Here is a 15,025-nt window from a genome sequence, read left to right on the forward strand (position 1 = left end):
GCGACTTTTTGATAACTTTTTATTTTAGCTTTTTTTGGGGAGTCAAGGCGACCAAAAAAAATAAATTGTAATTCTGGTGGGGTATTTTTTTGTTTTGTTTTTTTACGACGTTCACCATGTGGGATCAATAACGTTATATTAGAATAGTTCAGACTTTAGTGAACACAGCAACACCAATTATGTTTGTATTTTAATTGTTTACATTTCTTTATTCGAAAAAGATTTGTTTAACTTCTAAAATGTTTCTATAAAAAAAAATTATGTATTGCAGTGTGTTGTGAATTTTACGTCCTCCTATTAAGCCCCTAATAGACCAAGATGGCAGACCTGGGGACCTTCATTAGGCTCTCAGACTGCCATGACAACCATGGAACACCGCTATCTTGTCTAAAGGCTTAGATGCGTTGATCGCTATTGGCTGCGGCATCTAAGTGGTTAAACAGCCACGCTCTGAGCAATCCCGGCCGTTAGATTAGATTGTCAGCTGTAATACACAGCTGACATCCACAGCTTATGGTGCAGGGTTAGCTTGTGAACCCCCTTCATACTTAACCCCTTCCCAATATCCTTTGAATTGTGTTATCCCACCCCCTCATACTTCTAGAAAGCAGCCATTGGGTGGTTCCTGACTTCTGACTCCCCTTGTTTTTGTACGGATGAATGGTCTTCATTTTATCTATTGCATGTCTATTATATGTTTGCATTTTAAGTCATGGGCGTAGCTAAGGGGGGCAGGAGGGGCCCCGGGCGCAGCTAGGATGTAGGGAAGGGGGGGGTGCCACAGAGCAGCCGTATCATAACAGCTGATCACTGCTGAAAGGCGCCCTGTATGCCGGACGGCTGGGGCAGCGATCACCATTAGGAGTAGCCAGGAGGTCATGCAGCGGCGTTCTGACTTGGGTCGGTGTCGGCCTGGGAGTGGACTAGTCCAGTCATCTGACCTCATGTCAGCGACATGAGGTCAGGTGACTGGACTGGTCCACTCCCGGGCCGGCACCAACCCCATTCAGAACGCTGCTGCATGACCTCCTGGCTACTCCTAACGGTGAGTCAAGTCAGGCAGAGTGGAGAGCGGTAGCAGTAGGCTACCGCTTTCGGCTCTGATGGCAGTGTAGCACTAAGTACAAGGAGGGGGCAGTGTGGCACTAAGTATAAGGGGGATGGCACTAAATACAAGGGGCAGTGTGGCACTAAGTACAAGGGGGTATGGCACTAAGTACAAGGAGGGGTGTGGCGCTATCTACCAGGGGGGCTGTGTGTGGCGCTATGTACAAGAGGGGGCAGTGTGGAACTATGTACAAGTTGTGGCGGTGTGGCACTAAGTACAAGGGGGTATGGCACTAAGTACAAGGAGGGGTGTGGCACTATCTACAAGGGGGCAGTGTGTGGCACGATCTACAAGGGGGCCTATGTCTGACGCTATCTACAAGGGGGGCTGTGTCTGGCGCTTTCTACATGGGGGGGGCTGTGTGTGGCGCTATCTACAAGGGGGCTGTGTGTGGCGCTATCTACAAGGGGGGCTGTGTGTGGCGCTATCTACAAATGGGGGGCTGTGTGTGGCGCTATCTACAAGGAGGGCTGTGTGTGGCGCTATCTACAAGGGGGGCTGTGTGGAGCGATCTACAAGGGGGGCTGTGTGTGGAGCGATCTACAAGGGGGGCTGTGTGTGGAGCTATCTACAAGCGGGGCTGTGTGTGTAGCTATCTACAGGGGGCTGTGTGTGGCGTTATATACAAGAGGGGGGCTGTGTGTGGCTCTATCTACAAGCGGGCTGTGTGTGGCCTCTAATTTATTTTCTTTTAAGTTATTGTTCTGTTAACTACTTTATAGCACTATATCGCTTGTAACATGTAGAAATGGTTTTATGCTAAATCACACCTCAATAATTAGTAGACAAAGCAAACATGTCAAGGGGGAAGGAGATGTCGGGAAAGAAATTGTGGGGGGCGATCTGAATCTTTGCCCCGGGTGCAGGAGAACCTAGCTACGCCTCTGTTTAAGTTATACATTATACATGTCTAAATATTTTTTTTTACTGACAGAAGTTAAAGTTTTAGGGATTGGGGACTCGGACAAACTGTCAATTCTTCGAGGTTGCCCTGGTCATCCTGGCCTTCCGGGTCAAAAAGGAGATGTTGGAACACCAGGAGAAAGAGGTTGGTACAATGAATAACTATTGAAGTTTATGGGTTGTGCAGCCACCAATAAATGGCTAGAGAATATTGACATAGTGACATTGAATACTGGATCCCTCCACTTTCAGAAACCTTTCAAACAGAAGCAGAATTTTACCATAACTAGGCTATTGGGCTCCTGCAAACATTGGGCCCATTTGAGGCTCAGCTGCTTTGTTTCTGTTCGGCTTTTCCGGAAATCCGATGTATCGGAGTACAGGCTCATTAGAAGCTCTGAGCCCGTACTCCGATACATCGGCTTCCCGGAAAAAGCTGATCGGAAACGAAGCGGCTATCCTTCTGACATCTCACTATGACATGTCAGAAGTTTGTTAAACGTTTAGTTACCCTTTAATGGATTTGAAAACCAGCAAAGGGGTGATGTGATGTCAAACAGAACCGGAAAGGGGCCTAATGTTTTTCTTTGCTATTTGAACCCCCAATTTTCTATGTACAGCACTGTATATCTATTTTGGGTTTTTTCCAGGACAAAGCGGATCTGTAGGGGGGCCAGGAAAGGTTGGACCTCCAGGTGAAAAAGGTTAGTAAAGAACTTTCACATATAATAATGTAATGTGAAATTCTGATAATCTGTTCTGTCTGGGTACCTCAGAACATGGCAAGGTTGCAATATTTCTTACTTTTAAAGAGGACACGTCACCTGCCCAAAATCTGCATCTGACATTTGTTAGCTTTCCGGCGCCTTACAAATTCTGCCTCTGTTTTTTTTTTTCTAGCCCCCACCTTTCCTTACATATCGGTGCCATTAGTTTTGACACCCGATATGCAAATTAGGCATTTGACTGTAAAGGTTTGTGGTTAACACCATTCACTTGCCAAGAGGGAATAAATCTTGCTGCTCTGACACCGTCCAATCAAAGCAGACCACTTCAGAGCAGCTCATGTACTCCGCCATGCCTACGGTCATCAGCATGGGTGGCAGTGAGTACATTAACTGCTCTGATGCTGTTGCGCTCATTGGGTGCCGTCAGGGCGTCAAGGTTCACACCCCCTTGGAAAGTCAAAGGCCTCATTTGCATATTGGGCACCAGGAACTGTGAGGTTCCAGCAATCTAACTGAGATGTCAGCTGCAGTTTTTTTGACAAATGACAGGTCTTGTCTTACCATGGGCTCTGAGACTTTGCAGTGGGTACTCACCCTATCAGCCCATTGTGTTCCAAATTAAATGCCACACCTTTTTAGAGGGCTGAGATATGAAGAGCTGTTTGGTAAGGTCTATGGACAGCTAATGCAGGTCTCTACTATGAGAACCCCCACAAACACCTCCTATCTCCGCTTGTGTCTGTGAGACATATGAGGAATGGGATATTTTCGTCAGTCCAAACCGATGGTTTTGATTGGGTCCATAATACAGCGCTTATAGATAGCTGTGAGCCTATAGGCAGCATATGGCGGCGCTTTGACGGTCTATGGCTCCGTAATGTGTAGGCCTAACAGAAGGAGCTACAAGGCAAGGAGAAGAGGAGAGGAGAGAACAGCAGAAGCCTGCGTGACTGACAAATTTCTGTCCGCATAGCTGCTAAAATGGCTACTTTTAATTTAGCTACTTCCTGGATCCAGTGACTAGAGGATAAAGTATTTATTTTTATGTTTTAGTTAGGTCTCATGCACATATCCTTCACCAGTTTCATTGTGTCCGTTGTGACATCCGTGTGATTTCCGTTGTCACTCCAAATCCGTTCCATTTTAAATGGATGTTGTCTTCCGTTTTAAACGGTCTGTTAAAATCCATCTTGTGGTGTGGTGAATACAGGGAACTTTGAAGAAAATAACGGAAGTGCGTACAAGGCCTAAAAGATAGTTAGGTCCAGAATTATTTGGACAGTGACACAATCTTCATGATTTGGGCTCTGCTGCCACCACTTTGGATTTGAAATGAAACAACTGAGACGCAATTGAAGTGTAGACTTTCAGGTTTAATTCAAGGGGTTTAACAAAAATATCCTGGGAAAATGCGGTGGGGCCCCTAGTGATCAGACACTCACCTATCCTGTTGATATGTGACTATTTGTTGATTCTGGAAATAACCCTTTAAGGCCAAATGCGCACGGTGCATATTTCATCAGTGTTTTGTGTCCGTTTGTTTTAAGCCAAAACCAGGAGTGGAAACGAAAACACAGAAAAGGTATAATGGAAGGATTGAGGCAGAATACTGATGAAATGTGCACGGTGGTCATGAGACCTAAGACCCTGTTAACATTTAACGGATTAAAGAATGGGTAATTTGAATGCCAACCACTAGCGTAAAGTAGAGCATACACACGCGGTCACTTGCCTTTAACCCCTTGGAGAAAGTAAATGAGATATCTTCATTTATGTGATACCAACTTTGGAATGGTTTTAATTATCCAAGCAATTCTGATATTGTTTTCTCGTGACAAATTGTACTTTGTTAGTTGTAAAATTTTGGTTCATACATTCAGTTTTTATTTGTGAAAAACACCAAAATTTTGAGAAGATTTGAAAAAATTAGCATTTTTCTGAATTTAAAAATAGCATTTTTCTGAATTAAAAATATCCTGTGAAACGTTTAGGAATTGCAACCATTTTTCTACACAGCCTCCTCATTTCATGGGCTCAGAAGTAATTGGACAAATTAACATTACCATAAATAAAATGTGTTTTTTAATACTTTGTAGAGAATCTTTTGCAGGCAATGACTGTCTGAAGTCTGGAACTCATGGACATCACCAGACACTGGGTTTCCTCTTTTGTTTCCCGGCCTTTACTGCAGCTTCTTCAGTTGTTGCTTGTTTGCGGGTCTTTCTGCCTTAAGATTTGTCTTAAGCAAGTGAAAGGCATCTCGATCAGGTTGAGATCTGGCGATTGACTTGGCCATTTCAGAATATTACACTTCTGTGCCTTAAAGAACTCCTGGGTTGCTTTCGCTTGATGTTTTGGGTCATTGTCCATCTGTCCTGTGAAGCCACGTCCAATCAACCTAGCTGCATTTGGTTGAATCTGAACAGAAAGTAGATCCCTGAACACTTCAGAATTCATCCGGCTGTTTTCTGTCTTCAGTCACATCATTAATAAACACCAGTGACCCAGTGCCTTTGGCAGCCATGCATGCCCATGCCTTCACACTACCCCCACCATGTTTTACATATGACGTGGTGTGCTTTGGATCATGAGCTGTGCCAAGCCTTCTCCATACTTTCTTCCTCCCATCATTCTGGTACAGGTTGATCTTAGTTTCATGCTGTTCCAGGCCTGGGCGGCTTCTTCATGTTATTTGGCAAAGTCTAATCTAACCTTTCTATTTTTGAGGCTGATTAATGGTTTGCACCTTGTGGTGAACCCTCTGTATTTGCTCTCTTGAAGTCTTCTCTTTATGGTAGACTTAGATACACCTACTTCTAGGAGATTGTTCTTCACTTGGATAGATCTTGTGTAGGGGTTTTTCTTCACCATGGAAAGGAATCTGCGATCATCCACCACTGTTGTCTTCCATGGACGTCCAGGCCTTTTGGAGTTTACGAGATCACCAGTGTGTTTTTTTTTTCCAAGAATGTACCAAACTGTTGATTTGGTCACTCCTAACATTTGTGCTCTCTCTCTGATGGATTTCTTCATTTTTTTCAGACTAAGGATGGTCTGTTTCACTTTCATTGAGAGCTCCTTTGATCTCATGTTGTGGGTTCACAGCAACAAGTTGCAAATGCAAATCTCAAACCTGGTATCAACTCCAGACCTTTTACATGCTTAATTGATGATGGATTAGCGAGGGAATAGCCCATGCAGCCCGTTAAACAGCTTTTGAGATAATTGTCCAATTAACTTTGGTCCCTTGAAAAAGAGGCCGCTACATATTAAAGAGCTGTAATTCCTAAACCCTTCCTCAAATTAGGATGTGTATACCCTCAAATTAAAGCTGAAAGTCTGCACTTTAAGCCCATATTGATTATATAACTGTATATTCAATATGTTTTGGTTAACAGCTAAAATGCCAAAACTTGTGTCACTGTCCAAATAATTCTGGACCTAATCTTTCATATCATGGGCACAGTTTAGGTGAAGAAGATTGTATGATATGCCAACTAAGCACTGGGTGTGGGACAACTGCTCATATAAGGTGTGCTCTAATAGATATATATTTTTTCATATAGGAGAGAAAGGAGAAAGGAGTGTGACGGAGTCAGGATATGGTAAGTTAGGTTTCAAAGTGAGAAATTAACATCTAACCCCTGGCCAACTGTCCCAACTCCATATTGCCCGATTAGTAACACTACCTTAAACAAGAAAAACATCTTTGAAATAGGACATGAAGAATTCTTTCCATCAGCCCACTGAGAATATGCCCCAATATGTGGCACCACATCATCTGGAAAGCCATATCCTCCTTTTGCATGCTATACCACACAATACAATGGCACAACATAAACAGATGTATATCAACCAATCCAATAACTAACATCATGTGCAAACACATCATGATAATGGGAGTCTCGTAACCTGGCCAGGAAGGGACAGGGCACATTTGAGGTGTGGCCCTACAACAACACCACCACATTTAGTCAATTCAGAAGAAAGTGTGCAGAAGGAGCTGCAGTGCTGATCTCCAGCACTTCCAGGAGGGTTGCTAGGATCTTAAAAGCACAAGCCCCAAAGCATATGTCCCTCCCAACACAAAAAATAGCAAATAATACCACTTTTCTAGTAACAAATATTATCATCATACTGTTATTGAACAAAACAAACTATAAAAAGACAATTATTACCAATTATACCACTATATAAGGCCCAAATAATACCCTTACTCCATGACCACATATTACCACCACAGCAATTGAATAATACCACCCTATGGTTACTAAATAAAGACCACTACATAAAGATCAATATTACCAACATACAGTGATATGTAATGGTAGACAGAAGTTCTACACAGGCACTCTACAGATCGCATATGTGCATACAGTATAGGTAAATTCAGTGACTCACAGTTGACGTCATCTCTGTCAATCAGTTTTCCCATATTTTCCATCCGGTCCAGACCTGCATGAAGACTTCTTCCGGCCATGACTTATCTGCAGAGTTTGGTGCCTAGACATATTTTGCTCCTCACTTACCCTACCTTTTTTAACCTACACAGACTCCCTATCCTGCTGCTACTCCCAATGCTGTGCCTGTTACACCCCCATTTGATACCATTTATAACTGCTCTATGCTCTGGCTGATAGATGACGATCCTGAATCCTGGCCACATATTAACTCAAAATGTCCTAAAGGGGTATTTGAAAATCAGTTTTCTACACTAGACAACCCCTTTAAGTAATGTTTGGTTTATTTATGTCTCCTAGCTCCCAGAAACTGCAAAGAAGTACAGAATCAGGGGGCAATATTCAGTGACTGGTACACCATATATCCAGATGGCAACCAACCCCTGAAGGTCCTGTGTGATATGGACAATGATGATGGGGGATGGATTGTAAGTATATACAAGATGAAAATAAGTTATAAGAAGATTTTTCGGGAAAATCTGGATACTTTGTGAGAGTATCCTTTTCTACATCATGAAATTAAGGCTTTGTTTAGATGGACTATAACCCCTTTGGGTAGGAAAACTGTTATAGGACTATATATATATATATATATATATATATATTATAAATTTTGTGATAATGGTAACCTTTTTCATATGTATATCTTACCCACAATATGGGGGGATGGCCTGAGGCTCAATATAATCAGTTTTATCTCACTTTAGGTAATACAGAGACGTTGGGACGGGTCAGTGGACTTCTTTCGCACTTGGGATGCTTACAAGAAAGGGTTTGGAAGTCGGCTTAATTAATTTTGGCTGGGGAATGAAAATATTCATCAAATAACTTCCACGGGTAATAAGAAACTCCTTATCAACCTTTCTATTCATTGCTTGCAACAGTACTGTGTATCCAAAGTTGAAGGGTCCATAAGTTTACATCACTTAACATGCTCATTTATTTGAAGGTAGTGCTCTATCATCTATCCCAGGAACTCTAGGCAAAATGTTAAAGTAGCATTATGGTGGTGTACATCCGCCCAAACTTGGACTTATGGGAGAGCCACTGTCAGGATCAGACTGGCCCACAAGAGTACTAGAGGATCCTCCAGTGGGCCCAGGCTCTGACAGCATAATAGGCCCTAATACAGGGCCTCAAAGGTCCAGCAGAAGACAACCCCATGTGGAGCTGCCGTTGGAGCCAATCACTTGCCACTAGGGTCTATTTTTTAAGGGTTGATTCACAAATACATCTTTTGTGTGCAACAAAGTTTATGATGAAATTAAAAGTGGAGGCGCACATGTTCTATATAGATAAAGAGCTGGCCATCAGAATAATTTCCACTGGTGGGCCCAAGGAATCCCAGTCCATCACTAAACCACTGTTTGGGAGATCCCCTACCATCGCTTCTTAGCCACAACTGACAACTATGTAGGGCTAAAGTAGGTCATACATATAAGATAGCTGAGGGCCTAATACTCATTGGGCCGACAGTTATGTCCCTCAACCCTCCAACATGATATGTACTTCTCAGGTCAATTCTGGTCTTCAGACCACATGTTTGACAGCAGGACCTATGCCTTAGAAGGCAAGGTTATATAGAATGCTCTCCTCCTGACAAGACAAACGGTTGTATGGACTCTATGTTGTCTGAATTAGTTGAGTTTGGAACAAGCTTTTTAAGTTAAAATACAGTAAAGGATACTTCTATTGTCAGGGAACACCAAGGAGAATTCCTTCCTACAGAGGTTGGACGAGATTAGAAAAACATGGCTGCTTTCTTCCAGAAACTGCGCCACTCTTATCTATGGGCTGTGTCTGGTATTGCAACGTAGCCCCTTTAAGTTCTGCGTTATGCATCTCTTCCAGCTTTTCCACCTTGTGCAGGTCTTGTAGCTTCTTGTAATATTTTCAAGATACAGAACATCAAAGAAAATATTCAATGCAAAATATCATTCTAGGACTCATATTTTTGTAGTCATTTTACTTTGCAGTTTCTAAAGGTCCTGTGCATATATCTCTCTTTAAAGGAACATGGGAATTACGTGTTGATCTACAAGAGTTTGAAGGTAAAAAGGTGTTTGCCAAGTATGCAAGTTTCAAAGTCTTGGATGAATCTCAGAAGTATGAATTATTAATTGGAGCCTATCAGGAAGGAACTGCAGGTGAGACAATATGGCCAAAACGTCCTTCACAGAGGCGGGTTTAGCTCCATATATAAAAGAACAGAAGGCTGGATTTACCTTTAGGTACAGTAGGCCTACAGATCACCCTGGGGGATCGGCACTCCAAAAAAATGCACAAATGAATTCACTGGACAGTATTTATATGTCAGGGGCCATTCACATATGTCCGGCGTCTGCTTCAGTTTACCTCCGGCGTGCTAGAACGGATCCCATAGCTTTCTCCAGAGAAGGAGAGCCCTGACATGGTACACAAGTATCTATTCTATCATGTATCCAATCTATCAAAAGCTATGCACCACTCTGATAAAATTGTCATATTTTCAGACCCACCTTTTTGGTGGACCATTGTGGTAAAAACTGACAACTAAAGACAACTGATGGTTTTGTAGTAAAAATCGTGAAGTTTTTGCATCAGTTGTAATCACCTGAGACACAAAAAAACTGATACAACTGATATATGCGAACGCACCCTCAATCATGTGTGTTTTAAGTTAATGAAGTGCTCACAATGCTGTGCAGTGTGGCCCCTTCATTCTAGGGATTATGGGTGTCCCAAAGTACCAAAATAGCACCATACAGAGATTTCACCACTTATATTGGTCCCTGTCCCCATTGAGAATCACTATTTAATGTCCCTTTCTCAGACACACATTAGGGCCATTTCATAGCAAGCCAATTTACCCACGAGTATCTTTTTGGAGTACCCGGAGGAAACCCAAGCAAACATGGGGAGAAAATACAAGCTCTATGGAGATGTTGTCCTAAGTCAGATTTCAACCCAGGACCCCACCCAGCACTTACTCCCTCCATTTCAGTCATAGGGGCCGATGAAGAAGCTCTACAGCATGAGTACACTACTGTGAATACCTTCTAGACCCCTGTATGACAAGGGGCAATAGTATATTCGGGTTCCCTACAGTCGAATTTATTGGAATTAGGCTTTAAAGAAACACTCCAGGGAAATTGGATACACTGGGGAAGACTGAAGATTTATTCTGATGTGCGCTGGAGTAAAACGTGCCAAATTTAGCACATCTTGGGCTGTCCTAAAGGCAGAAAATAAAATTAGGCGTAAATTTGAACCGCTTTTTTGCTGCATTTTCTGACCTTGACTATAATAAATTTTTCGGCACCCTCTCGCTACACCTCACCGACTTTTAAAAATAATTTGCGACTTTTCTAAGCTAAAATACTGGCGCAAATCAATTGATAAATTCCCCCCACTATGTTTTGCCTAGTGCAGGGGGGCAGTGCATTACCCTGGCATTCAAAAAAAACAACACAGACATAATCACTGTGTCATGCCCGCCCCAAAATGAAGTTTGCTCATTTATTTCCACAGGTATTACTCTCCACAGAAAACTACCAGTCAGTGGGGATCCGATTGTGTATGGAGACTCACATCTGTTCTGTGTGGTTACAGTCACTTGCCTTAGAGGAAACTTGGCTGTAGATTTCCACGTCACCCCTAAGTTTATTGTATGCAGTGACGTACAAACCATAGAGGAAGACCATGCGCCTGCTATTAACCTCTTGAAGGAAGTAGACCTAGGGTTGGTCTTATCCTCTTTGCTACTGGGTGGGTGAACCAGTCCAGGAGTCCCCTATCCAACTCCATTATTAGCAAACAATTGGCCCCAAGTATCATGGAAAGAGAGTAAAGTGGGAATCTACGGGTCCCGCTCTCTTCTATGTACGGCATTCATTTTATGTAGTGACGTTTTTATCAGAATAAAGATAATAAATGTGCAGATGAGGACTAATGAACCTTTAGTGTATGACAAACCGTTCTGATATTTGATATGTCTCTCACATTTTGCAGGAGATTCTATGGGAGGCCTAAACAACATCATGTTTAGTACTAAAGATAAAGACAATGACATTTATGAGGGTAGCTGTTCCCAACTATATAAAGGTGGCTGGTGGTATAGCAATTGTCACGCGGCAAACCTGAATGGATTATACCACCTAGGAGCGCACACGACCAATGCGGATGGCATCAACTGGTATTCTTCAAGGGGCCATAAGTACTCGTTCAAGCATGTGGAAATGAAGATTCGGCCTGTTTAGAACTAGAAGAAATCGCGGTGTCATTATAAATGATTTGTCCCTGGAAATTATTTATAATATTTCTACTAAATGTTTTTATTTTATTTAGTGTCTTTATGAATGCCAAAACATATAGTGAGGGTTCCTCTGACAGCAAAGGCACGGTGGGTGAAGGGTTAAGTTTGGCAGGGGTATGCCAACTGAGCGTATTGGCTGCCTGGTCACGGCCGTAGCTAGGCTTTTCTTCACCTGGGGCAAAGATTCCATTTGCAGCGGAGTGGCTTGTTGGCGCCCCCTGAGCATCCAGTGCACATGTCCTGACGCCAAACATGTATGTAAGCAAAATACAGTCTCCGCTTAAAGTCTATGCAATAAAGCGTCTGTCTAAAAATAAAGAACATTTAACAAAGCAAAAAGTCTGCGTCCTTGTATTCGAAGCTGCGATGGATGACAAGAATACCATGGGTACGGCTTCGCTAAAAAGTGCAGCTAGAAATATGACCTGCAAAGTGGAGTTGCCATATCTTTACAGAATAGAGCACAGGGCAAAGAGGACACGCTATAATAGATATTGATTTTGAAATTCTATAAAAGAACCGGTAAACTACCATAACCACATGGTAAAAGGTCCTGTAGGCAATAAAACATAAAATTGGTAATCAAATTGGGTTTTCCTACACGGCGGGACATTCAGGGATGGACATGTAGTACAAGGGTGTACAAATGATATCAAATCAAATGTGTTTAGAAGGTAATTAAAAGATAGGAGCAGTGGATCAAGGGCTAGAAGGCGAATTATAAAATGTAGATCGTGGGAGGTTGGCAGGGGAGGACAGGAGCCATCCGTCACAAATTTTAAGAAACGTGTCTGGTTCATTTCTATGTTGGTATAGCCATTTTTATGTGGGAGAATGGAGTTTATAAGGGCTGTCCATTCAGGTAGGGAAGGAGAGCAGTTTTCTAGCCAAGGGAACTGCAAATTCCTTTTCAATTGTAAATCTGACATCTCCTGTAATAGCCTGGGGGCTATTAAAGATCTGAAAACCATATAAAATAAACCCTGGTCTCTGCTGGCAATAAACTGCAGACCACATCTTATCTCAGATCTTATGTTCAGATACCAGACATGTACTAAACAGATGAGAGATCTGATCATTGACTCTGGTGGTAATTGAATGCAAGCTCCAGTATTCCATATCACTTTACAACTCCAGATCCCCCCTGCCGATGGAGAAGAAGATACCAGGAGCTTTGAACTCCATCCTATGACTTCTAGATACTAACTACTATAACTTTAAAGAAAATCTCTTGCTGAGAGATGAATATCTGACCGTACGCCTCCATTCTAAGGGTCCTTTTACATGGACCGTGAAAACAAGGGCCGATCAATGGGACAGCTTGTTGATCGGCGCTCGTTCGCTCCTTTCACAAGAAGCAATGATCGGTTTAGTATGAGGAGGAGCGATAGTTACTACATTTCCATCATGTCAGCAGCACATCTCCCTGTTTACATAGGGAGATATGCTGCCAATTTGCACCAATTTATTGGCCGCATAAACCAGCAGATCAACCGATGAACGAGCATTTTCACAGGGCAACGGTCGGGAACCAGCGTTCATATGAACGTCTTATTTTTCCGATCATTGCCTCATGTAATTTCCTCCCTTTAGAACTAGAATATCAATAGCCATCTTCCCTGAGGAATGCAGGAGGCGGCGCATTAATAATAATCATTAGGGCTATGTCCACCTTAGGCTATGTTCACATGGAGTATTTTGCAGGCGGAATTTCTGCCTCAAAATTCCGTTTGGAAGTTTGAGGCAGATTTTCCTCTCCCTGCACGCCGATTTTCGCAGCGTTTTTTGCGGCGTTTTTCGCCCGAGGTCATTGAGCGCCGCGGGCATAAAACGCCGCGAAATACGCTTTCTCTGCCTCTCATTGAAGTCAATGGGAGGTCAGAGGCGGAAACGCCCGAAGATAGGGCATGTCGCTTCTTTCTCCCACGAGGCGGTTTTACCGCTCGCGGGAGAAAACCGCCCCCGCCTCCCATTGAAATCAACGGGAGGCATTTTCGGGCAAGTTTTTTGGCGCAGTTTTCGCGTCTAAAAACTCGTCAAAAAACGAAAAGAATTTAGCTTAAAGTGTAACTCCAATCAGAGGCATAATCCAAAGCTCCTGGGGCCCAATGCAAAATCTGTAATAAGGCTCCCACTATTAAATAGTTGTGTCTGTCTTATCTCTTAGAGGGGTCTTGGTGTGACTGCTTGCTCTGCACTCCCTATAGCCACACCCCAGACTGCAGTTTCAAAGAATTTCTGATATATCAGTTGTCAAGGCAAGGGGGAAGAGAGGGGGGGCTCGTGGGCTGTGGCCCCCACCAACTGCTTGAACAAAAGGGCTAATGAAGAATGCAGTGCCCCATTAGCCTTTATCGACCCCTCTGCCTTTTCAAAGACTAATCATGATTCATCTGAAAATCTAGTTGTTGTTATGTATTCTCACACATGACCACTAGATGTCAGTATATACTGAGCAGGTATAAGGGTATGTTCACACGACAGCGTCCGTAACGGCTGAAATCACGGGGATGTTTCCGCCTGAAAACATCCCCGTAATTTCAGCCGTAACGGCATGTGGAGGCGCTTGAACGCCGCGTCCATTACGGACGTAATTGGCGCTGCTATTCATTGGAGTCAATGAGTAACGGCTCCAATTACGCCCAAAGAAGTGACAGGTCACTTCTTTGACGCGGGCGTCTATTTACGCGCCGTCATTTGACAGCGGCGCGTAAATATACGCCTCGTGTGAACAGACAAACGTCTGCCCATTGCTTTCAATGGGCAGATGTTTGTCAACGCTATTGAGGCGCTATTTTCGGACGTAATTCGGGGCAAAAACGCCCGAATTATGTCCGTAATTAGTGCGTGTGAACATACCCTAAGGCTTCGTTCACATCTTGGTCAGGGTTCCGTCTGAGTTTCGGGCCTGTTCACATCAGCGTTGGCTTTCCGTCGGGTGAACCCCACAACGGAAACTCAAACGGAAACCACAGCTAACGTTTCCGTCACCATTGACATCAATGGTGACAGAAACATTGCTAATGGTTTCCGTTCGTCACCATTCTGGCAGGTTCCCGTTTTTCTGACGGCATCAATAGCGCAGTCGACTGCTCTATTGATTCCGTTGTTAAAACGGAAACCAGTAGCAATGTTTCCGTCACCATTGATATCAATGGTGACGGAAACAGAAGCTGTGGTTTCAGTTTGACTTTCGGTTGCGGGGTTCACCCGACGGAAACCCGGAATGGAAAGCTAACGCTGATGTGAACAGGCCCTTACTCTGACTGAAACAAACGGAAACTATAGGTTTCGTTTGCATCACCATTGATTTAAATGGTGACGGATCCGGTGCAAATGGATTCAGTTTATCTCAGTTGTGCAAGGGTTCTGTCGTTTTGACGGAATGAATAGCATAGTCGACTACGGTATTGATTCCGTCAAATCAACGGAACCCGTACAGAACAGTGACAAACGGAAACCATTTTCACCGGATCTGTCACCATTGAGATCAATGGTGATGCAAACAGAAACCTATAGTTTCCCTTTGTTT

General features: G+C 43.3%; 1 protein-coding gene across 1 annotated transcript; it reads left to right on the forward strand.

The window, feature by feature from the left end:
* The first annotated feature begins 1,872 nt into the window (after positions 1-1,872).
* Positions 1,873-11,794, forward strand: LOC142658609 (ficolin-1-like). The gene is given in 7 exon segments (XM_075834188.1): positions 1,873-2,156; positions 2,662-2,715; positions 6,306-6,344; positions 7,500-7,627; positions 7,907-8,036; positions 9,212-9,346; positions 11,190-11,794. Coding segments are annotated over 7 exon segments (876 nt in total). The 5' UTR covers positions 1,873-2,014; the 3' UTR covers positions 11,438-11,794.
* Positions 11,795-15,025: the final 3,231 nt, after the last annotated feature.

The sequence above is a fragment of the Rhinoderma darwinii genome, chromosome 8 (genome assembly GCF_050947455.1).
Source record: "Rhinoderma darwinii isolate aRhiDar2 chromosome 8, aRhiDar2.hap1, whole genome shotgun sequence".
Lineage (NCBI taxonomy): Eukaryota > Metazoa > Chordata > Amphibia > Anura > Rhinodermatidae > Rhinoderma > Rhinoderma darwinii.